General features: G+C 35.8%; 1 protein-coding gene across 1 annotated transcript; it reads left to right on the top strand.

Annotated features, from left to right (window-relative positions):
- Positions 1 to 35: 35 nt before the first annotated feature.
- LOC117336529 (telomere repeats-binding bouquet formation protein 1-like) lies at positions 36 to 22,028 on the top strand. Its single transcript, XM_033897141.1, has 17 exons — positions 36 to 1,197; positions 2,548 to 2,658; positions 4,554 to 4,682; positions 4,931 to 5,062; positions 5,831 to 5,891; positions 6,474 to 6,613; positions 8,051 to 8,173; positions 8,400 to 8,573; positions 9,310 to 9,442; positions 10,891 to 11,057; positions 13,386 to 13,437; positions 13,825 to 14,017; positions 14,394 to 15,930; positions 16,287 to 16,403; positions 16,930 to 17,213; positions 20,123 to 20,344; positions 20,794 to 22,028. The coding sequence occupies exons 1-17, from the start codon at positions 1,173 to 1,175 to the stop codon at positions 21,028 to 21,030; spliced, it is 3,837 nt and encodes a 1,278-aa protein (XP_033753032.1). The 5' UTR covers positions 36 to 1,172; the 3' UTR covers positions 21,031 to 22,028.
- Positions 22,029 to 26,132: the final 4,104 nt, after the last annotated feature.

Raw genomic sequence — 26,132 nt, 5'->3', positions numbered from 1 at the left:
TACTTCCTGTATCATATGTAACTTGTGTACACGTTTGGGTGTATTGGAGGGTCGCGCTGCAACTTGTATTGGGGAGAACATTAGGGGATATGATTGATACATTTTGTATGTACATGTATATCCCATAGCGCCCTCCCTCATGTACCCAATAAGGCTCTCCCAAATATGGCGTAAAGAAATATCTTGAAGAATGACAAATCCTGAAATCCGATTTTGGTCACGTGTATCAACAGTTATCCAGGATCAAATATGTGACGCATTAATAATTAGGCCTACTATTTGATTTTTTTTTTCTTGTCTAAACGATGAAAATTTGACTAGGGTTTCATTTCACCGAACAAATTGGTTCAAATTCGAAACTTAACTAGTTCTAATGGACTGAAATTTCAGACTTCAACATGATTAAGTTATGTTTTAGAAATTTCATGGTTAAAGTTTCGAATCCTTAAACGAAGAAAACACTAGGGAAACTATCGTATTTTCATGTCGGATGTCTGAAACAGACTGAAGATTAGGCCTAGATACTTTCAAATGCACACGATGCAACATTTTTTCCGTGCCACACAGTAACTTGTGGTCGAAAAGGCCTGTACAGTGTACATGTATAGATATAATAAGATCCACTTTCGCATAAGACTAAAACGTTTACCTCGTGATCATCGTGATATCTCCGGTGTAATTAATGACATCAATATAAGAATAAGTTACTTAATACAGAGTATTTCATGTTCACTATTTTATTAAATAAGCTATCTTTTATACAATGAAGGCATTTTCATAATTTCCCGCCATGTAATTTTTAGTCACGTGACACACTGGTCGCTCAAATCATTAAAAAGTATATACTTAGTGAAGACTGCATATCTTTGTTGAAATTTGTTTTTTTGATGTTTTGTCTGTTTGTCCATGGACTGGATTTTTGGAAGAATAATTGCCAAATATACATGTCCCTTAAATACATTACCACTATTGAAAGTAAGACCGCTTACGCTCATGCTCATTGGAGTCGTCTGCCAGATTTTGTAAACATAGAGAGACTACCCTATCCAGAGCAGGAATACGATCAGTCTTATTAATTTGATGACAAAATCAAGGAAAACATGTTTTGTAGATAGAAGTGAAGCAAATAAAAAGGCATTGGAGTAATCAGCGGAAGCTGGGAATTACTGAATATGGAAATGAGGAAGGAAACAAATGGTAAGTCTACTACAGTAATTTCAGTGTATACTGACAGTATTGTCAAATTAAAACGACTACATATCTGGATTTGAATAGATATGATGCAGGGACATTCGTGAGTTCTCTGGTGTAATGGCTTCATAAAGAATTAGTCATTTTTCCAGTATGTGTGTCCACTAATAATTCTTTTTTTTCTGCAACCCCACTAAGTAGGCTAGAAAAAGCCAGTATGTTAACCATAGACCCGAACTGACCTTCAACAACAGGGTATTATCACAGGAGGGGAAAAATGCAACGACCAGACTGGAACTCGAACAAGGACCTCCGAACTCTAGACGGACGTTCTAACCATTTGAGCCAACTGGTGCTCAGCCCAGTTCATTTCCGCTACAGTAATCACAGGGTCCAACCCGAGATAACTGTTCTTTGAGGGTTTGGCCCTGGTGTTAAATATTCCATAGTGGGTCAGTCATAGTACTGAACATGTTAAGCCACTGTGTCTCTGGTTGTGCTCCACCAGGAAAAGAACATTTTCTGTTATGGTTGACCTAGAGTATATATGTGAACGCTTTATTTTGTAAAAGGAATGGGTCGGTGTGTGTCTTATACATACTAACATAGTGTTAATTATGGACTCTTATCACTGAGCTGAGCATGCTTCTTTGGCTCTGGAGGTCGAGCCATGGATTATCATGTGGGAAACCCAGGTTCGATTCCTGTCTGGGCACTTGGCAGGAATGTGTTTTTCCCTGTTCTTTCACATTTGCGCCCAACTAAAATCCCACAGTGGTGTTATTGAGAGTCTTGGGTTGAGATATATGGGTTAATTTTAAGAAAATCAGGGGGAGTAGTGTAAAAGGAATGAGTCGGTGTGGCTTTTACACAATGTTATAGTGTCAAACATGGTCTTTGTCACTCAGCTGACGAGCATGCATCTTTGCCTCAGGAGGTAGAGCTGTGCATTATAATGCTGGAGACCCAGGTTCGATTCCTGTCGGGGCACTCACTAGGAATGTGTTTTTCCCTGTTGTTTCACAATTTAAGAAAATAGTCTATATAGTTAAATGGGATTGTGATCATAACTTAAACATTAATGTAATTGCAACAAAAAGTTTAGGGTAAGTTTTTAGTTGCAGGTTAAAAATAACTTGGTAGTTCTAAAATTATTTTTAATCAACTATTTAACATAACACCAAACTACACATATTGTTGTTGTTGTAAAATATGTATTCTTTGGTTATAAAATGGACTGCAGAGAAAATGGTTGCATTTCTGTAGTCACATATTTATCACACATTTATGCTACAAAATACCTTTTTTTTCATGTTCCAAAATTAACAATATACATGTATGTCATTTTTGTTCCAGAAGTGAAGACTGATGTGAAACTATTACTGGAGTGTCTGCAATATCAGGCTGACAATTCTGCAGCAACTAAACAAGCTCTGTTTACTTTGGCCTCAATCTTCTCTAATTATGGTATGCCAGTGTTTTTGATTGCTGAGTCTCAGTGTGAACCCAGATCATATTTTCATGATTTAAAAAGTCTCTTAATGAGGGCTCAGTATCTGTCTGTCCATTCGTCTGCAAAATTTGTGCTCAGCTCATAACTAAATATATTTATTACCCAATGATCAAAGGTTAAAAACACCATATCAAAGATACTGGGTCAAAGGGTAAGATAAATTTGTAGCTTTTTATTAATGAAAATTTTATTATGATATTAATAAATTATACAGCCAAATTGGTCTGAATTAAATAAGAAGACAACTGGTCAAAGGTCAATGTCAAACTTGTAACTTTTCACTACTTAATAACATTTCGTGATGACATCACAAAGGAAAAAAAATTGAATGATACAATGAGTCAACTGACCAAAGGTCATAGTCACTAGGTTCAAATTTCATCTTTTAAGGCTTGTATTTTTTAACTGATGAACATTTTGTTATGGAATTATTAAGTAAGGAATTAAACAAGGAGTCAACCAGCTCAACAACTGACCAAAGGTCAAAGTCATTGGGTCAGTCAAGGTAATTTTGGTCCATAGGTCAAGGACAAAGTACATGTAGACCTCTGACAGTGACCCTGGCTGTAAGAAACAAATCAAAGCTATCAAATAAGTGTTATACTGGTATCTACATTTCTGTAAGCCAAGCAAATATGGAGGCGGAAAGAAACAAGAGTCAAGCGATAGTACATGTATATTTTGATTCTGATGCAATTGTTTTTGAAGTCCAAATGTTGAATGTCAACCTGAGTGATATACGGGCAGATGTCTAGATGATCATGGGGGATATAAAGCCACATGATGGGGCCCTTGCTGACATGTCATTTTTCTTATAAAACTACTGTATGGTTGAAACTGATCATGTTAATTTCTACACAGAGCATACATATCATTAGCTCACCTGCCCGAAGGGCAATTGAGCTTATGCCGTGGTGCGGCATCCGGCCGTCTGGCGTCAACATTTTCATTTAAACAACTTCTCAATAACCAAGAGGCCCAGGGACTTGATATTGGGCCTGTAGCATGCTGGGGTGAAGGGCTACCAAGTTTGTTCAAATAAATGACCTTGACCTTCATTCAAGGTCACATGGGTCAAATAGGCTATAATTTTCAAATGACTTCTTCTAAATAACCAAGAGGCTCAGGGGCTTGATATTGGGTCTGTAGCATGCTGGGGTGAAGGGCTACCAAGTTTGTTAAAATAAATGACCTTGACTTTCATTCAAGGTCACATGGGTCAAATAGGCTATAATCTACAACCGACTTCTTCTTGATAACCAAGGGCCCAGAGATCAAATATTTGGTTTGTAGCATGCTTGGATGAAGAGCTACCACGTTTGATCAAATGAATGACCTTGACCTTCATTCAAGGTCACAGGGGTCAAATAGGTTATAATCTTTAAACAACGTCTTCTCAATAATCAAGAGGCCCAGGGACTTGATATTTGGCCTGTAATATGCTGGGATGAAGGGCTACCAAGTTTGTTCAAATGAATGACATTGACCTTCATTCAAAGTCACAGGGGTGAAATATTTTTAAATCTTGCGATAGCCAAGAGTCACCAAGACCCGATATTATGCCAATAGTATGCTGGAATGAAGGACTAGAAAATTTATTGATATGAATAAACCTAGCTTACTCTGATATTTAAATAAAGTGGTTATCAGCATAGTATCTGTAGAAATGACCTCAATCAACTGCAAATTTGCTGTAGAGTCAGGTGAGCGATACAGGCCCATTGGGCCTCTTGCATGTAATTTTTACTGTCATACAGTTTCAAAACCATTGTTTGATGAGAAATTTTTTAAACCTGTTGACAAGTATTCCACACTGTTGATTATTGGTTGTTGGTTTACCACATTGCAGAAGGAGCAAAAGATCATTTTCGCAGCATTGGAGGACTAAATTATGTTTTCACCATCATAACATCCACAACCAATTCTGAAGTACAAGAATCAGCTTTCTACTGTTTAGGATGCTGCATTGAAAATAATGGTAAGCTTAATTTATACATGGTGTACAGTGTACATGTGATGATGAGCATTTTTGACAAAAACATTATATGAGGGAAATTCGAAAGTCCCTAAGATGTTTGTAAAGTATTAAAATGTTGGCATCTTTCTTTTTCTTATGTGTAAATCAGATAAAAGTAATTTGATTTCATGTATTGTAAAGCACAGAAAATTTTACATTTAGGAAGTGTAGTATAATAAATTAATAATCATATGTATGTCTAATTACAGTCTTCTGCCAAAAAAGCCTCACTACTACCAGTGTGTTTGTATATATTCATGGAATCCTGTCTGATACACAGTGTCCCACAAGACTCAAACAGACAGCTACCTTTTTTCTTCTCAACCTTGTTTCCAACAATGGTAAGTGCCTTGTATCATAGATATATGAAATTTAATACGGGTACTTTCTGTATACATGTAATTTACTTTGTTAGTTATTCAGTTTCTTTGATTTTAAATAACTGTTTTGTTTTTTTATCATTTTACCTGAATTATATGTATTAGCAAATTCTTCAGAAAGCACAAGTTATATGCCCTTTCCCCCATGCTCCAACATCTGTGATTTTGATATCTAAGCTAATATTGATTGATGTTTTATCACCGATGTTTTGATTGTCATGTATTTACATTAGGTTCTATTTCTATATGGGCCATAACATTTTATGCTCTCGCCATTTTAATAATTATCTAAGTGTAGTGGAACAGGACTGGGTTGATTATCGGCAACCAGGTAGCTCAGTTGGTAGATTGGCTGTCTAGAGTTGGAAGGGTCCTGGGTTCGAACCTCAATCTGGCTGCTACATTTTCTCTTTCTCCTGTTACATAAGGGCATGCTATAATTATATAGTGATACTCATATCAGTTGTGTAATGTATGTCACATCAAATCCTATCCTTTCCTATCCCGTTCTGAATCAATGACATATCTGGAGAAACCCTGAGTAGACATGGTTTATATTTACACCATAGTTTAAAAAAAAGTTCTGCACCTGATCACATTCTGATGTGTTACATTATATCATCTGTCCTTTTTTGGGCTAGGTGATAGTTTTAGTCTTCAGAGAGGCTTAATTATAATTCAAGTACTTAATAAATATTTAAACTAATGCATTTCTTTATCTATTTTTAGGTCAAGGACAAACTTTAGTGAGGAATACAGGATGTTTATCAGATTTATTGCAGTTATTACGGTATGAAATACAATAATTATTTTAACAAGATTGATTAGTTGCTATTATGTACAAGTATTGTATTAAATAACGCTATAGCTATATGCTAAATTAAATCATAATATATTATAAGCAGTACAGAAGACCATGTTTTTATTTAATGAATTAACAACCATTTGCTGTTTCAATATATATATATCTATTGTCATGTTCTGTAAGCATTTTTTTTAAATAGTAATTAGGTTTTTGTTGTTTTACAAAAAGTTTGAAGGTGCAAAATTATTTTCATTTATTAAAACTATTGAAAGGGTCACACTCCTCCTAAACTTGTGTTGGAGGTATTTAGCCATCAGCTGCTTGCATGTACAATTCTAGTTTACTTTTGGCAATTGTGTTCTTTCATGGAGATAAGAGTCAAAACCTTAAAGATCTCAGCGTTTTACCTGATATAATTCAATACTGTTGAAAAGAACTAAATAAAATGTTATCTGCCATATGATAAGGAACTAGCTTTAAATACTTTCTATTTGCTCAATTTAAAAATGCTTATGGAAAATAACTACTTGCTTATAAGCTTAAATGCTATGACATACCAATTTACAGGACATCTTTTCCAAAGACAGAAGTATTTAACAGACGGGGAACTACTGAGTCATGGTTTGAGGATGTAGGGATGACCAGTGTGGAGCTATGGTCCAGTGTGGCAAGCACACTTTGCATGTGTGTCAACAACCCACGCAGTGGTACCAATATTTCTATCATCATATTTTGGATGAAAAATTTCTACTTGATTTCAAAACTTAATACAGTAAAACTCGGATAAGTCGAAGTCGACGGGACCAAGCAAAATATTCGACTTATCCGATGGTTCGACTTATCCGTGTTTGTATACGGAGACAAAACCCGACTATCATCGGTTGTATGCAGAACAAGTGCTTGCATGATAACAAAGTCGAAAATAAGCAATACATAATAACAAAGAAATTAATTAATTGTACATGATAACAATTATTCCTTTATCTAATAAACAATATTGTGCACAGTTACAGATAAAAACAAAGTTCATGCGTAAAATAGTCTTTGACATAGACACACGATTTACACACGGGAGTCGCAAATGACAGCATAATATTCTATGAAAACGTTACATATATTATAAGAATATAAATGTATATATTGTACTCATATTATTTATCTTTAAATCCGTTTATATTGTTCTCCAATTTAACAATATTAAACAATAAACAGTCCGGGAAAATTGATCGACCGTACACGTGCTGATTTTGTATCAAAGGTGGAGGCCGCGGTCAGTGTTTTATCGGCTGCATAATCATGCATTGCCACAATCTTTTGAACAGAGTAAAAACATCCCGCATATCATTGTTACTATTGTATCGTCGTATTCAGAATTTAGGCATATATAGATAAATCAATGACAGACAGGTATTTTTCTTTGCATTTTTCGATGGAAGATATGTAATTTATCGTTTACTTTTTCCTTATTTTTTTCGGCGGCCTTGTGCATCAAAACAGTAAACAGAACACATATTGGTTTGTAGACTAAAACGTGCACATTTTATTCTTAGTTATGTATACCTGAACGTTTTACTTCACCTGAGCACCTGTATAAACAATGGGATGATGAGTAACCGACAGCCGGAAAATAATAGGCTCTTACGGGTGATCGGTCACACTCGGTCAATCAGACGAGGCCAGCAAATTTTACCTGAGACAGCATGACGCCTCGATGTTCGACACAAAAATGGAAATTTTGGTATAGTTTAGAAGTTAGGGACCACAAAATATATTCGACACAACCGCAGTATTCGATTCAACAGTGTTCGAGTCATCCGTGCTTAATTTACTAATATAAAAAAGGGAAAAAATCGGGACCGAACGAAACGTTCGACTCATCCGATGTATTCGATTCAACCGTGTTCGACACAAGTGAGTTTTACTGTACTTTCCTCTACATGTACATTGAATTTATTAAATATTATCAGCATTAAAATGAAAATGATAAAAGTAATGATGTTTTGTTTTTAATTTCATTTCATTTGACAATAATTTTTTGTTGGATCATAGGATTACGCTTTAATTGTAATTTTGTTAAATGGCAATGTTCTTGAATTAGTGAGAAGTATTTATGTAGTATATTTAAAATATGGTTTCTTTTATAGATGAAAATCAGAGCCGATGTGGACTTGAGCTAGGATTTATGTTCAGCCTCATACAGCACTGTGACAACCTCTCCATTTTGCGACCTCTTCTATCCCTAGTGGGCTTCACTGTTGCCAGCAATGGTAGGATAAAACTGAAGAATACATGTATTTGTAAAAATTACATGTGATTAACCTTCACATTTTCTGCTACCACCTTGCAAATATACATGTATAATTTAAGCTTGCCAATATTCACATTGACAGTGATACTATGGGTATTGAAAGTTTGATCATGTTAATATAGTAGATAAAGGATAGCCAATTACACAGATCTTATATTTTGATAAAATGATTTTTCTCATCTTAGCTTGCACTCAAAAACAAGTTCGCCAGTGTGGAGGACTTATGGTCCTCATGGCACGGCTCAAGGTCGCCATGGATCTGGCTTTATGTCAGAACTCGGAGTCGGACTCTCACAGAGCACAGATAAACCTGGCTGTCACTATTGCAGGGACCATGGATTCTTGCATACTGGACAATGGTTTGTGTATTTTGTTATAGCTTATATGTGGCATGTTTTTTAAGAATAATTTAAATGCAGCTGATGAAAAATTAGATTTCATTAATAGAATATATTTACAGGTTTTGAATATTAAAGAGATAGAAAACAATGATAAAAAACTACCAGACATATATTTGTTGGTGAGAACAAAGATTATTTTCATCATTAAATATATATAATATATAACTTTAAGACTTGCTGATTCTTATTTAATTTACTTTTTTTTCAATATGAATGCTAAATGGTTTAGCTACTGATTTAGATATAATGCATGTAACAGCTCTATAAAATAAAAAAGGAAGTGTGAACAGGTGCATTACTTACATGTACTAGGAAAAATGCTATCATTCATTTTAAATGGTGGGAATGTCCTCAAGAAATTTCATTTCATCATTTCAGTTTTTAGTAAATATGGGTTCACATGATATAATCCCCTTTGTTTCTTAAACCAAGTGTTAATGTTTAGCTGGATATGACATCTGAAATGGCTGCCATTTTCCTGTATTGGTAGAACTATATTTTCAGCTTCTGTTGTTAAATTATAAAAGTATCAGGTGAATGACATATGCACAGACTTCTGTGAGAATTGAATCATAATTGGAAAATAATCAAAATTGCAATTAATTTTTTCAAAATAGATAATACACATCTGAGCATTTGTTTTAAACTACAGTGTACTATGTATTTCATATAAGTCATGATATATCAATTTCAGTTGAGAATGCTGAAGATTTGAGTAAAGGTGATGCAATCCCTTCCATGCTACAGTTGCTGCTATTGGAATCCATGAAGCAGGAGGATAAGCTTCAAGTAGTGCTGACACTGGGGACACCTTCTAGAACTATCATGTGAGTAGAATAGCAAGATCAGATATATCCCATGAGTGACAGCATGTTTCCGCCATCTCTATTTACATACTCTCATTTGATTTTGTACCCAAAGTAATGTAACATTGTACCTGGTACTTTTTACTCAGACATCATTATGGTATTATTTAGTCCTAGCTGGGGCAGGATTGATTAATTTAGTACAGACACAACTGTTTTACAGTAAAATTGATGAGTATCTTGTATTTTCTTAAGTGTGAATAGCATCTCGAATAAACTATGTGTAATACATGTATCATATATTATACACTGGAGTATATGAAAATCAAGGATGTCTACCTGAGACTATACCTCTATACCTATAGATCTCTTAAACAGATTGCAGAAATAAGATCATTTAGAACAGAAATATACAACGTAAGATTACATGCAGTTGACTCCATCATGAGTTTGTCTGATTTTCAGGTCACCTGAGCAAAACTCAGTGACCTTTCCCTATCCAGCCTCGTCTGTCATTGTTAATTGTTTTTTTTTTAATTTTCTCATTTTCAACTTCTTCTCCAAACTCTTGAACCATTTTTCGATGAATTTTGCAGAAACCCTCTTTTCTCTAAGGTCTAACAAAATTGTAAATTACATGGTCCATACCCCTCAGTGGTTGGCCCAAAATGGGTCAAATTGACTGATATTTCAGAAATCTTTTTCTAAGACCAAGATATGGTAGAATCAAATACTCTTCATTGATGGAATGTTATTAATCTAAAGTGTGAATTTCATGGCCCCTGAGTTTCTCATTTCTCCCTGTGGAAAAATCACATTTTTTAGCACAATTTATTACGTTTCCATTGGAAATGATTCAAAATTGGTTAGAATTATGGGGAGGGAACAAAACTTTACTATCATTTATATAGAAACTGTATAGAAATACATGGTAAATAAATATCACATAGCTGCATGTTGAAGACTTAGGTGGCCGTTAGGTCCCATGGACCTCTTGTTCTAACTTGTGTCAGACAATTTTCATAAACTATAGTTTTGGTGCATACTAACCAATCACAGGGATATCATGTGTTTCATGCCCTATGACTCTACCCAGAAAATCAAGATCTCAGATTAAATTAGCGTATCATGACTAGATCATCTCACATGCTTATACATACGTATATCCTCAAGATCAAAGTGACCTAAAGAAGTCAAAAGTCAAGTTAATGAAATGTTTTCAGACATATGACGGAAAAAAAGATGTTTTATGTGTGAAACATATAGATGACTAGATAGAGTGTTGTATGATATTAAGGGGTTCATAAATTAATTATCCCAATATCCAGGACTGGGTGGGGAGCAGGGCCCGGATTTAGTCAGCCATCCTGGTGACAGTTCTACTTACCCCAATATCCAGATTGCACTTCAGAAAAGAACATGAAATCAGCATATTGTCTATCTAGGATATAACTAATTCTGAACTACAGAACATCATTTAATACTGTTATATCTGATGATTTCCCCCCAGGTGAAAGCAGGGTTCAGATCGATGCAGTAACTGGTCTCCCAGATCTAGTTAAACTACTCACAGAATCTGAAGATGAGGAATTCTCAAAAGCTGTTAAATACCTTCTACAAATGTGCATTGCCAGAAGTATGTGTAGTGGAAGGAAACATTTTATAGATGATATTGTTTTATCAACAAAAATTTTATAATGATATGTCATATCATTTACAAAAAAAATCTAAATTTCATAATGTTAATACAAACATTAATTTATTTAAGCAATGGAACATTGTGTAATGCTGTACCACTTCAACAAAAAAAAGAATCCTTTTTTTAGGTCACCTGAGACTACAGACCTATTGCGATGGTCTTTTGTCCGGCATCGTGCATCTTAAAAAAATCATTCAATGTCACAGAGGTCAAATATGCTAAAATATTTTAGCTACTTAGATATCCAAAAGGCCCACAGACCAAATATTAGGTATAAAGCATGCTTGGATAAAGGGCTGCCAAGTTTGTTCAAATAGATGACCTTGACCCTCATTCAAGGCCACAGGGGTTAAATATGCTAACATCTTTAAATGACTTCTTCTTGATAACCAAAAGGCCCTGAGACCCAATATTAAGCCTGTAGCATGCTATGATAAAGGGCTACAAAATGAAGTGCTACAAAGTCTGTTCAAATGGATTACCTTGACCTTCATTCAATGTCACAGGTGTTAAATATGCCAAAATAGTTTAACTACTTCTTCTACAAAAAGGCCCAGGACCCTATATAAGGTCTGTAGCATACTTGGATAAAGGGCTACCAAGTTTGTTCAAATGGATGACCTTGACCTTTATTCAAGGTCACATGGGTCAAATATGCTAAAATCTTTAAATGACTTCTTGATAACCAAAAGGCCCTGAGACCCCATTTTCCCCATATTAGGTTTGTGGCATGCCGGAATGAAGAGCTACAAAATTTGTTCAAATGGATAACCTTGACCTTCATTAACGGTCACAGGGGTTGAATATGCCAAAATCTTCAAACAACTTCTTCTTGATAACCAAGAGGCCCAGATAGCTCTTATTGCATTTGTAGCATTTTGGGGTAAAGGGCGATGAAGATTGTTCAAATGATTGACATTTTCCCTCATTCAAGGTCAAAGGGGTCAAATATGCTAAAATCTTTAAAACAACTTCTTCTTGATAACCAAGGGCCCAGAGATCAAACATTTGGTTTGTAGCATGCTTGGATGAACAGCTACCACATTTGATCAAATGGATGACCTTGACCTTCATTCAAGGTCACAGGGGTCAAATATGCTAAATCTTTTTAACAAATTCTTCTTGATAACAAAGGTTGGCCTAGAGACCTGATATTGCATTTGTAGCATCCATGGGTAAAGGGCTATAACGAACCTTCATTGAAGGTCCTAGAGGTCAAATATGCTAAAATATATCAAAATTAAGGTGACCGTTAAGGCCCATGGGCCTTTTGTTTTTTAGGTCACCTGAGACAAAGTCTCAAGTGACCTATTCTAATCCCCTTTTGTCCGTCGTCGTGCGTCGTGCGTCGTCCGTCGTGCGTCCGTAAACAATTTACATTTTCGACTTCTTCTCCAAAACCCCTGAACCAAACTCAATGAAATTTGGCAGGAAGCTTCTATGGCTAAAGGTCAACCAAAATGGTAAATTATATGGTCCCCAACTCCCAGGGGCCTGAGGGGCGGGGCTAAAAAGGGTCAAATTGACTAAAACTTCAAAAATCTTCTTCTCTACTCCCAGATATGGTGGAATCAAACACTCTTCATAGATGGAAGGGTCTTAAGGTGCTTTACCAAAATTGTAAATTTCATGACCCAGGGGTCTCACGTTTGCCCCTGGGGAGGGGGTAAACTTTACTATAGTTTATATAGGGAAATCACATTTTTGACTTTTATTTGTTTTATTTCTATTGGAATTCATTCTAATTTGGTTAACATTATCAGATTGGGATGGCAGTTTGAGGGTATGCACATGTTGGCCCTGATTGACCCGGAGGGGCTGATGGGCGGGGCTAAAAATGGTCAAATTGGCTGAAATTTCAAAAATCTTCTTCACAAGACCGAAATAAGGTAGAATCAAATACTCTTCAGAGTTGGAAGGGTCTTAAGGTGCTCTACTAAAATTTATTAATTTAATGACCCTAGGGTCATAAGTTTGCCCCTGGGGAGGGGTTAAATTTTACTATAGTTTATATAGGGAAATTACATTTTTGACTGATTTGTTTGATTTCTATTGGAATTCATTCTAACTTGGTTAACATTTTTAGCATGGGATGAAAGTTTGATAATATGCATATGTTGGCCCTGACTGACCCCTGAGGGCTGATGGGCGGGGCCAAAAAGGGTAAATTAAATTAACTGAAATATTTCAAATCTCAGGTGACCATTAAGGCCCATGGGCCTCTTGTCTTTTTAGTAATTTTAATTTCCTCCAAATCTTTTATAGATGAGAAGAATTCAGTTGAAGCTGAAGAGGAAAGTCTGGATGCTGTCAGGAGGTACTTATTTACTTGCTTGGAGTTAAAATAAATGTTTGTTATTGTCAGATGCATATGTTAAAATTAGTTTTGGCTTACAGTTGAGAGTGACACTAATGATACATGTACTGTGTATGAGAGGACTGGTTTTAAATTAAGAGATTATTTATGACTCATAATTTGGGCTTATGTGAAACAACTGTCTTGGAGGAATTTGAGGATAATTCCGCTCAGCTCGGCATTGTATGTCAATCAAGCACTTTGTTTTTTATCAATTAGGTTGAAAATATGTCAGGGGACATATTGGTGAAATGATAGACAATCCATTATAATTATTATAAAGCAATATCTTTCAAGTAGATAACTAAATATAGGGTATTTTACATGTACCATTAATATTATTTCTAGAGAAAATGGAAAGAAAATGTTGTTGAAAATTGATGAGATAAGTGAAAGATTGAAAGCAATTGAAAAAGAAGCAGAAGAAAAAAGCTTGGCACTACATCAAACAGGACAAGGAAAAGAAACAATGAAGAAGACGTGCTGTGATACTGTGTCCATGACACCACAGGAGAAAAATCTCCTTTTTCAGCTACAACAGGTAAATACCTCATCGCTATCCTGATGAGATATGTTCCGACCATTTAGACAGTGGGTTTATATATTGAAAAGTCCCATTAAGGTCTTGCCTCTGACCATATAAAACAGTTTACTACTGCTGTCAAGTGTTTATACTGTCAACAATGTTGAAGCCATTGCTGGAACTCTGGTTTTCATGGAATGTCTTTAGAAATAAGAACATATTCTAAAGTGGGGTATTTGTTTTACTTTAATAACACTTCTGTTAAATGTAAAAACACTTTCAGTTACTGTGTATCATATCATATCTGTTATTTGTGCTGTTGTGTGTCTGTATGGATTAAATTAAAACTGTAATTTTGTATTGATTTCATTTGGAAATTTATTTCAATTTTAAGGAAAGAGAAGACAGAAAGAGGATGGAGTCTTTAGCATTTCAAATGCATGCACCATCACCTCTTTTTCCGCAGTATGGTTTGATGTCAAGGCAGTGTTTATCTGAAGAAAACTTTCCAGTTCAGGGACAATCCTTCATAGAGTCTGATAGGCAAAGACTCCACCGACAGCTATTATGTTGTACACCAGAAATCTTACATCACCAGAATTTTAATACAGAACATCTTAACATGCACCATAACTGCCCAGAATACCCACGTAGAGTTCAGAGTGTTGGGCGCCCTATAGACCATGGATCCTGTGTCATAGGTCCTGATGCAAATACAAGAATATCCATCACAAATCATCCAGGCACACAATATAATTCTAGGAATGCAAATTCTTTACAAGAAATAAATGCAGATTGTGAAACAATTCATCACCATCCTGATCAGCCTTCAAGTAATACTCAAATTAAAAGTTTCCCCCAAAAAATAAATCCTACAAAAAGTGATCTCCTGGACCATCGAGGGGACAGAAACAGGGTTAATCATTGTCCAGAAAGTTATGAGAATAAAGGGTGTTCCACATCAAACATCGATGGCCTGGACTTAAGCAAAGGCCAGGAAGGTGTCAGTGAAATTGATCAAATGGCTGATACTACTATAAACGACAAGTGTGAAAGTACAAGTAGGATCACTCTAGGGAAGAACATAGATAGCTCTAATTTGTTATATCCAGATGTAGGACCTGAAGAATTGGCACAAGCTGATAGGGAAGGTAAGATACATGAGGAACCAATGACGGTAACATCTACCTCTGCAACAGACATACACAAAAGGTCAACCTCAAGTGATCATTTTACAGACAGTACTCTGAAAATATCGGAGAAGACACCTGTTAAAGAAAAGGTCAGTTGTTCACATCCTCATGAATCCAGGACAAATGTTTCTAGCAATGTTTTAACGAGCAAATCCCAAAACTCATGTAGTGAAAGAAATTACAGTACAAGTTTAACAGGTGATAATAATGCGAGCTGTGAACTCAAATCTTCTGTGGCAAAGTCATGTTCAATTACTAAGAGTGAGAAAAATGATGTGTTTGTCAAACCAAAGCCTCCTCCTCCAATGGCCAGTTGCTATTTAACACCAGTAAAGCGCCCTGTTAATACAAGAATGACTCCATCACTAGATAGCAGGTGTGGGTCATATTCATCAGTCAGGAGTGGACCATCATTGTATCCAAAATCAAACCTTGAAGAATCATACCCTGACTCTGACTGCAGCTCTGTTATAGATACAAGGTCTGAATTTGATTTTGACTTGGTAAAGGCTGCCAAGAAAAACAGATTATCACAAAATATATGCTATAATGTGACTCCCATACGACGTAATTCACTGTTTACCAAAGGACATCAGAGTTGCCGCATTGGAATCCGAGAGGGCCCATTAAACATTAAGAGTACACCATGTAGTGTCAAATCTATTGGAACGGTGAGAGCTCGAGATCATAAGGAAACCTTCAATGAAAGTTTTTCAGAAACAGTTTCCAGTGATGAAGGTAATTGAGCTAAGATTTATGTTAAATGATGCTTAAAAAACATCATATACAAAGTGACAAAAAGTTAATTTCATGTGCCTGGTATATAAACAGGTATAAACTTTGTTTGTGACACACATTTGATGTATTTGCTTTTATAGTCTATAAACTGTTAAGAAAAATGAAAAACACGTTCAGATAACGTCTTACAAAAAATAAGCATCCGTTATATATAGTGAATAGATACCACAGTGTGCGTTTAAGGACAATTAATGAATATTAATGTTCTCCTTTAAAAACATACTTATTTATTGTGAATATTGTTTAAACCTTGTGTAGAGGTGAAAAAATGATGGTCGTGTTTTGCTCCATTTCAGGAAGTCTTACTGATGGTGGAGCTGATGCTGAAAGCTGTGGAAACTCGACCAAAGAGAATTTGGAGTGCTGTGATAGTCAAAAATTGTGTGAAGAGTTGAGAGTCTCAAAGTGTCCAGGTGATTAATAATTGGAATAGTAATTGGTAGATAATTTATACCACACCTAAACGTGATCAGTTTTATTTCTTGTCTTCATAATTGAAGATGATGATTTACTATCATTCCAATGAAGAAGGCTTCAACGTTTCACATAGATACTGGCATTATGAATTGGATATAAACATATTGTACTTAGCCTACAAAATCATTATATTGTAGTATACTAATTATCCAAACAAAAAATATCCAGGAGCCCACACTATTTATCAATCCAAACAGTCATCCATATGAGCTCATTTGGAGGAAGTACATAGTTAACTGCATACTTTCTCCAAATGAGGACATATGGATGCAATACCTAGTATACACGGATATATAAACAGGGACCTGTAGCGAATTACTGGCCGTAAATACTGAAGGACGTTAATTTGCTACCGGTGAGTATATATGTCGTATTTGGCTTACATGAAATGTATTTTGACTTGATTTGGATCTTTTACACTGCAGTTGCATTTATATCGTTCATGCATATATTATTATTCAGGATGTACTGTATGGCTTAACTCGCCATCAAACGACAAACGAATGTTGATGAACAGTAGAACTTTCAATTTGCTGTTGGAAACCAGCTTGTACACATGTGAGAATCACAAAGCTATCAGAGACTGTGAAAGGAAATTCATCCAGAAGATCAGAAAAAACTCTAAACTTTACAGTAAACGAAGGCCGCTACCCTCCATTTCAACAATCCATACAGCTTTACAACCCACTAAGAAAACCATGTCGGTGTATGACTTCATGTCTACTGAATCGGATAGCGACGGCAGGGTATGTACCTTTATAAAATGATATTGCCATGAAATAAAACAAAAACCGAGTTCCAGAACTAACTTTGAGTATGGGCGGAGTCAACTACAGTATCTGTTACCTATCCTCTTCACGCCTTGTGGCACATAAGGCCTTCGCAAAGCTCTTCCATCCCTCTCGATTTGTATACGTATCTGCTGCCGTTATCCTCACTTCGTTCCAAGATCTCCATCACGCTTCTCTTTCTTTCTCCACCGTTTGCCTTCGTCTTTAATCGTCCTCTTTTCCGTTTCTCTTCTGGGGCCCTATGTCATGGCATATTTGAGTCGTTATTCTTCTCTTGACACATAATGTGTCCTATCATCTTACTCTACATATGCCACAATTTATCTTCTCGCTTAACGGTCTCATATGTGCTCTTCTTATAGTTCCTTCGTCCTCCCATGATCTTGCCCTTATATGTTTAAAATTCTTTTGAGACATTTGGAAAAACTCCAACCATCTTTTCATCTCCTAACCATATAGTAAGACTTGTATTAAAGTCTCAATTTTGTTCTCGAAATGCTATTCAGCCCTATATATATATACTGCTGCCTTCTTTGCATATCGTCGATCCTAAGTACATTCTTCTACGTTCTCAATGTCTTGTCATAATTTGATATATTCTTTTCGTGCATTTATCCACATCGCTGAAGTTTTCTCCATGTTAATGTTAGGTCCCACTTTTCTTCCCTCACATCTAATCTTGTTGCTTTATACTGTATTTGATGTTTGAGAAGAATAGGAATGTTCTCAGTATGTCAATTATTGCTTTCCTCATCATCCAATCCACAACATTAGAAATATAAATACCGATATATTGCAACCATGTTTTTGATGTTGAATCCACTTTCCTACCCTTTCTTGGTCTTCTACAGTATATTCCAACTCATCTTAGAAGTATTTTACTATTCGTATAATTGTGCACGGTATTCAATACTTCCTCATTATGAACCATTGGCTTTCATTGTTGATGGAATCGAAAGCCTTTTTGAGTATATAAAGTTTATTATATATGTTCCTTGCCATTCGTCAACTTGGTCTATAATGTTCCGAATTATAAAGACCTGTTCTTTTGTACCTCTTCCGGTCCTACATTCTGCCTGCTCCTTCCTCAGCATGTTATCAAATCATCCTCTTATCAGGTAAATAATTATCCTTCCCAGTAGATTTACCATTACAGAAAGGGGCATGATTCCTTTAGAATTTTTACATTCCTTGATATTCCCGTGGCCAGCTTGATGATAAATATTGAATTTTCTCTTTCCAAATATTCTAGCAGCTCGTGTATCGTGGTCCCTGAAAACATCATATCTGCCTTAAGCAACTCTGCAGTGACTGCATTGGTTCCCGGTGTCTTTCCATTCCTTAACGTCTTGGTGGTGATATGCACTTCTTTGTATTGTTGACTGAGGAATCATCACGTCATCTAAATCTACTTCAACTGTGTCCATTGCAGGATTATCCGGTTCCTCTCTATAAATCTTTGAAGTTTTTTGTCCATTTTGATAGTATTTCTGTTACACCTTTCGCTGCTATTCTTACCAACTTTTATCTAGGACTTCTGCCCTTTGTCTCGATTTTATGTTGCACAGAGGGTTTTTGTGTGTGTCATATACTGTCTTCATATGTTGCCGCTTTTCCTGCATCAATGTTTTCGATCCATTTCTTCTTTTCTCCTTTCATTTTTTTTTTAAACCTTTGTCGTTATCCTTGTACTTCTTAACTGTTCCTTGACTCTCTAAGCGTGTGCAGGTTAGGAGTTCTCTGTTGATTTCATTTATTTCATTTACTATCTTTGACGAAGCTTCACTTATTCATGTATTCTTTTTCCGTGTTGTAATAAACGGTGGCCGAGTGGTTAAGGTGTTCCGACACTTTATCACTAGCCCTCTACCTCTGGGTTGCGAGTTCGAAACCTACGTGGGGCAGTTGCCAGGTACTGATCGTAGGCCGGTGGTTTTCCTCCGGGTACTCCGGCTTTCCTCCACCTTCAAAACCTGGCACGTCCTTAAATGACCCTGGCTGTTAATAGGACGTTAAGCAAAAACAAACCAAACCAGTAATCAACACTGCTTTTTCCGTAATGTCTTCTTAATCTCTTGAATTATTCCCAGTTCCAGCTAATCATTCTTCAATATCCGAAACCTGTTCTTCACATATTTCAACTTCTCAATATCACACTTTCACATCTCTTCTCATTCGCTGCTTCTTCTCCGTTTGACTGCTTTTCATACTAAGCAATGGTCACTTCCAGTGTCTGTTGGTCTGAACACTAGTATCCTTCGCTGAACATAGTCTATTTGATTCCCGATTGCTCCATTCGGCAAGATTTATGCTTCCTTATGAATGTCTTTATTTGGGAATACTGTTCCTTTTATAATTTATTCATTAAGGCAACACATCTTGCAAAGCCTTTCACCGTTGTCGTTCCTTCTTCCCATAACTTTTTTATAATGCTTGTTGGTATTTTGCATTCATATCTTCAGTGATGATAAACATGTCATGCCTATTCCTTCTTCGAAGTACATATTTCAGTCTCGTGTAAAACCAATCCTTTGCTTGAACGTCTGGTCTTCTGTCGGTACTTAATATATGCAGGACTGTTAACTCACTATATTTAGAATAGAACTTTGAAATGTGCTGGTGTGCACATTTGCAGAGAGCAAAAGACAATACTTGTACATTGGTACTAGAAATTTCAATTTACTTAAATGATTTTCTAATAGCTTCAATTCTTCACAAAGAAAATTATCTTTTTCGTTAAATGTTTGAATAAACGTTATGATTTGCTACTATATATTTATTATAGTTACATTATGCAATATAAACCCATTTTAACACAATTTTGCACCATAAACAATACAACACAGTTACTTTGTTATGTGTAGGTTACACCTCCACGATCCACAAACTCCTGTAAGTACAACCTTGCAGCTTTAAAGGACGTCATCTCACGTCGTAGTAGGATTCCATATACGGAGGAAGAAGTGGACAACATCATGAAGGGTGTGGAACAGTTTGGCACCCGTTGGAACCAGATCCTTGTCACTTTCAAGTTCCATCATTCAAGAACAGCTACTGACCTCAAGGACAAATACAAAAGATTGTTGGTGAGGACAGAAAATTCTTTGGCATGTAATGTCTGTAATGGAAATTAGGAAGTGTCTCTTTAATTTTGTATGGAAGCTAATATGTTACAACTCATATAGTTGACAATAAATCAATTACAATGTACTTAGCTGGGTGTCATTGATCATGTTCTTCTCTCTCTAGGTCATTAAGTGTGCAGTTTAAAAAAAAAAAAAAATTCCTCAATAAAAGGTCGAAAGAGGATATATTAATACCGTCATTCATATCACCCTTATTGGACAATAACTCAAAGTTCACATACCGTTTCATTATTGGGGCCGCTTGTTTGGAATTTCTTTTCGGGTCAAAAGGACAATAACCCAATCAGGGAGATTGATATCATTCTGCTATACCTTATCAACATTTGTTTTTTATGATTACTCTGAAAATTTTCTACCTCTATTTAATACAATTGAATATTTTACCACAGGCCTCACAATCGGATATTCTAGAAAAAACGAAAGTATTTGTCGACAACAAGGCCCCAAGGAAAAGAGGCAGCAAACTGTTTTCAATGTGTGAGGAGCGGCGTTTAATAAGAGGAGTAAAAAGGTATGGTTACAACTGGAAGTCCATTCTGAAGTCCTATAGCTTCTCAAAGGGACGTTCTTCACATGATCTCCGTAACAGATGGAGGACCATGCACAGAAAAGTCACACATGTATGATTCTTCTCGGTGGTTCCAGAATTGTTGTTTTCACATAATTTAATATGCTCTAAAACGTACTTCAAAGAGTCTTCGTTTACAGATTGAGGAGCATTCGCAAAAACATCACACATGTATGATTCTCCTCGATGATTCTAGATACGTTGTTTTAACATGATTTAATATTTTTCAAACATATTTTAGTGAGGTTGAATGATAGTGTTTGTCATCATCAATACAGTAATATGAATTACTTGAATCCAGTATTGACATTTTGTTTAAACCAGCTTGGTTAATGTAGAAATATCATTTAAGTGGTTGTTTCATGTACTCTTAATTAAGAAGTAGTCATCATTGAAAGTCTGTGATATATTTAATTTGTTGACTCGTTAACCTGGAAATTGTAATCAAATCGCCCAAAATTTTTCAGAAAATTATGGTTATAACAGAATATAATCAAATGTGTTTAATCTATAGTGTTATATTAATCATTTTTATCTCTGGTATTGTCCATGACGATGACTTAAGTAGTTGTTTACTTTGTATAAAAATGTTCATATTTAACAGGATTGTACAGGTACATTGTAAAATGATGATATGAACCACATGATGATTTTTTATTTTGTCATCATAGTAAGTTTTAAAATATACTAATTTCTAAGTACATGTATGTAAATTTCACTTCCTTTTTCTATTGGGAATGTGATGAATATTTGTTATTTGCTGTATGGATTTTATGACAATATTTGGTAGAACAGGTAAATATTGTGCCATTTATATGATATATTTGTGGAAGCATATATTTTTTCGAATTAATTCAATTCCAGGCGTGCTAAGTGTAGGGTATAAAATATCCATGAGTTTAATTTCTGTAAATGAGTACGATTATGGACAGATTAACCCTTCAATGTTGCTGTCCGTGACCATCAAAGGTCTTTGTTAAATACATTAATTTATTTGTGTTAATTGATGATATTATTTATGAATACATTGTTAAAATAAAGTAACATTCATTAAAAGTGTTCCTTTCCGTGTCATTTTTATTAATTTTGAAAGGTAATTTGTTTTAAGACGGAAATGTTTTTATTATTTTGGTATATTGTTCATTGATATAAGTAGTTGAGTGAAAACAATCAAATCACAGTCCATGGTATTAGATTCATTGGTATATTGAAAAGAAATGGTTAAGCTTTTATTACAGAGAATGAACAATACCATAAACTTCTTTCTGTAATCTTCATTCACCGAAATTTGACATGTGATTGGTACTCATCTCATCTGGCCTTATATCAAATCAACACCTGGACCAAGCTGGAATCCATAAAAAAGTGTTGAGTTCTGAAGTCAGTGATGAGGAATGGAAATATCCTGACAAGCAGAGGGTGTGCATGTATGGTACTAAATAACAAAGTTGACGCGACTGAACCAATTCAGAATCGTCTCCCTGTTTACCAGTCAGTATACAAACTCTTCAGTCCAGAAAGGAGGAATCCCTGGATTCAATGGGTATACAGAACATGCTAGAGCAATAGTTTATCTAACAGAGGAACAGAAAATAGATCGGGGAAATGTGAGCTTGGACAATGTCTATATGATTATTTAAAGCCTTGCAGCACTACTGGGTAAGAGATGTCCGGAACATCATCAGTGGTTATTTTAGTGATATCAAGTTGAGGTCATGTAGGGAAAATTATAACATTATGTCGACACCTGGAAAAAGGGATAGTCACCGGGTGCCTAATCTCTATCATTTTGTCATTTATAGAATGAATCAAAGTGTCCAAACCAAGCCAATGCCTCGACAAGGTCCATCTTGGGCCTTAAATACGGTAGTTATGAAGGACCTAAATAGGAACGTGATGGCAGCCTTAGTAGGAAAAAACAGAACTTCCGGTTTAGATCTTTTGGCCCAGCCTTTAACCTTTAAAGCACAGTGGATGAAAGTTTAGAGAGGTTATCAACAGGTTCCTGAGCGAATGGTTCTGTGTATCACCTAGCTACTCCATTACTGCACAGCAAATTTTCCGATTGGACGAATTCAGGGTTGCCAAAGACAGGCTTATAAGCAGCTCCAATCTGATTAAAATACAGATCCTAATACTATCAACACGATAGTATTAGGATCTGTATTTTAATCAGATTGAAGCAGCTCAGAATACTGTAGCTTCACATATAGATAATAACAATGACAAAATAGTCGGCAAATAGTAGGAAAGCCGACTCCAGCTCAAATGTATCGCTACTGGTGGAATGGCGTTGGGAAGATAGGACCAGCCGGAGGAGTGAAATGGCCCACTTGAGATCAGAAAAAAGAAGGACGATTCAAGAAAAGCCAGATTCAAAAAGATAGGGGCGCAAGTGCCATAAACACAGAGGACGCTGTTTTAAACTACAAGTCCGAAGATGTCCTGTGATCATGCCGAATTAATTTACCAAGGGACGGTACAGTTGCTGACATAAAAATTGTAAATGACCCATCGATCGTGTGATGGAACAAAAACATCTCTCCGGTACCAACCGTCCACGGAGATGGGTCATCGGGCTGATAGCAATGAAATGTGCACACGAACAAAGCTGATAAGTCACCATCCTGGATGTAACGGAGAAGATCTGATGTCATACACTGTTCGCAAACTTATCAAAACATCTGATACATCAACTTGTATTCCACCTTTAAGGAGTGCGGCAGGATCTATAGAAATGGACGACGACATAAAGACTGATATACTAAATAACTATTTTGTATCTATATCCACTATTGACGATACTAACACTGACGTACCTACTGTAGATCTTAGAACAGACACTAGATTAACTGACATTCCATTCAATATTAATAACTACGTACTCAAGACATTAAAGAATGGTAAAGCTGTAGGTATTGATACAAGAAGTCACATTATGCTAAAAAATACTGCTAATGCGGTAGCTTACCCTTTATCTTTAATTTTTCGCGCTTCTTTGGAGACTGGGTCTTTTCCCACACAATGGAAACATGCACTAGTAATGCCAATTTTTTTAAAAAAAAAGGTGATAAGCAGGATCCCTCAAACTACAGACCTATTGCATTACTATGTACAATTGGTAAAGTTTTTGAACGAGTAGTTAAGTATATACACAATTATCTGTTAGAAAATTCTCTTATATATAAGTATCAATCAGGTTTCCAACCAGGTCATTCTACTGTTAACCAACATCATAATATTTGTGAAAGTTTAGAAAAAAAGCAACATACCGGTAGAACAACACTGAATAGAATATATAGATCTTTCGTTCTTCCTGTCCTTGAATACTGTTGTGAACTTTGGGATGGCTGTTCTTTAGCCGACGCTGATAGATTAGAAAAATTACAACTAGAAGCTGGCCGCATTGTCACTGGTCTACCCTCTTATGCCAGTAGACAATCTCTTTATACTGAAACGGGTTGGGAACCTTTATCCCAGCGTCGTTCTCGTAGAAAAGTACTTCTGTTTTACAAAATACATAATCACTTTAATCCTAGCTACCTTAACACTCTACTCCCTAGTCTTGTTTCTGATAACTCCACACACAATCTCCGAAATTCCAAAAACTATGTTTTGCCAAACAACAGACTAGAATCTTCCAATCAATCCTTCTACAATCAGACAATGGAATCGGCTCCCCCTTAACATAAGACATACTGTTTCACTTTCAGCCTTTAAAAATGCCATTCGCAACACAGATATACATAAATTACAGAACTATTATTTCTATGGCGAAAGGAAACATAACATTTTACATACTCGTTTAAGGAACCGTGCCAGTACATTAAGAAATCACTTATTTAGGGCCAATTTAGTTGTAGACCAACACTGTCACTGTGGATTTCCTATTGAAGACACCTATCATTTCTTTTTTTCTTGTAATTCCTATATTGAACAAAGAATAACACTATTTCGTAATCTCAATACATATATTCCCCTTACCGTAAATCTATTGCTCTTTGGGTCGAGAAAACGAACTCATTTTCATGCACACTCAGCAATTCATTCAGGATTCAAATAGATTCTAACCCCACCCCTTCCCCCTCCTTTTGATCTTCCTTATATCCCTTTTACTAAGTAAATTACGACTTTTGTACAAATTACTTATTTCAAGTGTATGGTTATATCTTTTCCAATACCGACGGCATAACAGAAACGTATTTCAAAGAAAGAAAGGAATGACCAGGAGAACGCTCACCATGGATTGGATTATATGGACATTAGTATAAGCAGTGAGTTTTGAACAGTGGAAAGCTTCAACTTTTGCCGCCGGTATTGGTAAAGATCGTCGCAAGCACGCATAGAATAAATAAATAGTTATGATAAATCCAAATCTCTCTCTCTCTCTCTCTCTCTCTCTCTCTCTCTCTCTCTCTATATATATATATATATACACACACATATGTAAGCCTATATATCGATTTCTTTCTTTCCATATGCTCTGCACATGTAATTGTGTGATTGCGATATTTTATGCCATCTTGTTATTTGTGTAATTTATGATTGTAATATTTAAGGGAGAGGGCTTTAGATAAGTTGTATAACCGTCAAGTTGTGCCCAATCCCGATTGCACAGAAGGCAATAAAATATGTTTAAACTAAACATACACTGGCAGCCTTGATATAGGCCAATCATTGTCAACTCCCGATTCTAAAGGAGTTTCATTCAGATTAGGCAGTTAGGGTTGAATTGTCCGGTGATGGTCAGTGGTGTAGCTACAATGTATGCTTGTATGCCAAACCATCCAAATTTATTTTCAAAAAAAAAAAAAAAAAGTGTGAAAATACGAGAGAGAAAAGTCTATGATTATCGCCTAGCTACATGTACAGTGTACAGATGACCAGTGGATGTATAGTTTGCTGGCTCCACATTGTTCTTAATCATTCCACGTCCACGTCATAGTTCCAACTACATGTATATATTTTTGTTAACATTACATCAACCAAAATTTTCAAATTGATTTTATATTATCAAAGCTCTTGAATTTTGTACTTGTTAACTACTAGAACGAATATTCATACCCTGCCTACACGTTTTCAATACAGTATCTTTTCAAATCCGCACAGCATGTATCGGTAAGAGTTGTCTCCCATCAGTCGTGTTTTCATTAAAGAGGA

Source organism: Pecten maximus, chromosome 10, assembly GCF_902652985.1.
Source record: "Pecten maximus chromosome 10, xPecMax1.1, whole genome shotgun sequence".
In the NCBI taxonomy this organism is placed as follows: domain Eukaryota; kingdom Metazoa; phylum Mollusca; class Bivalvia; order Pectinida; family Pectinidae; genus Pecten; species Pecten maximus.
Note: the sequence above shows the minus strand (reverse complement) of the source record. Positions and strands in the feature narration are given on the sequence as shown.

Bases quoted from the DNA above. Each gene is read 5' to 3' on its own strand.
- LOC117336529 (XM_033897141.1), top strand. From the start codon at position 1,173: ATGGAAATGAGGAAGGAAACAAATG. The intron at 6,614-8,050 runs GTACCAATATTT...TTTCTTTTATAG, and splicing joins TGTCAACAACCCACGCAGTG to ATGAAAATCAGAGCCGATGT. The intron at 15,931-16,286 runs GTAATTGAGCTA...GCTCCATTTCAG, and splicing joins AACAGTTTCCAGTGATGAAG to GAAGTCTTACTGATGGTGGA.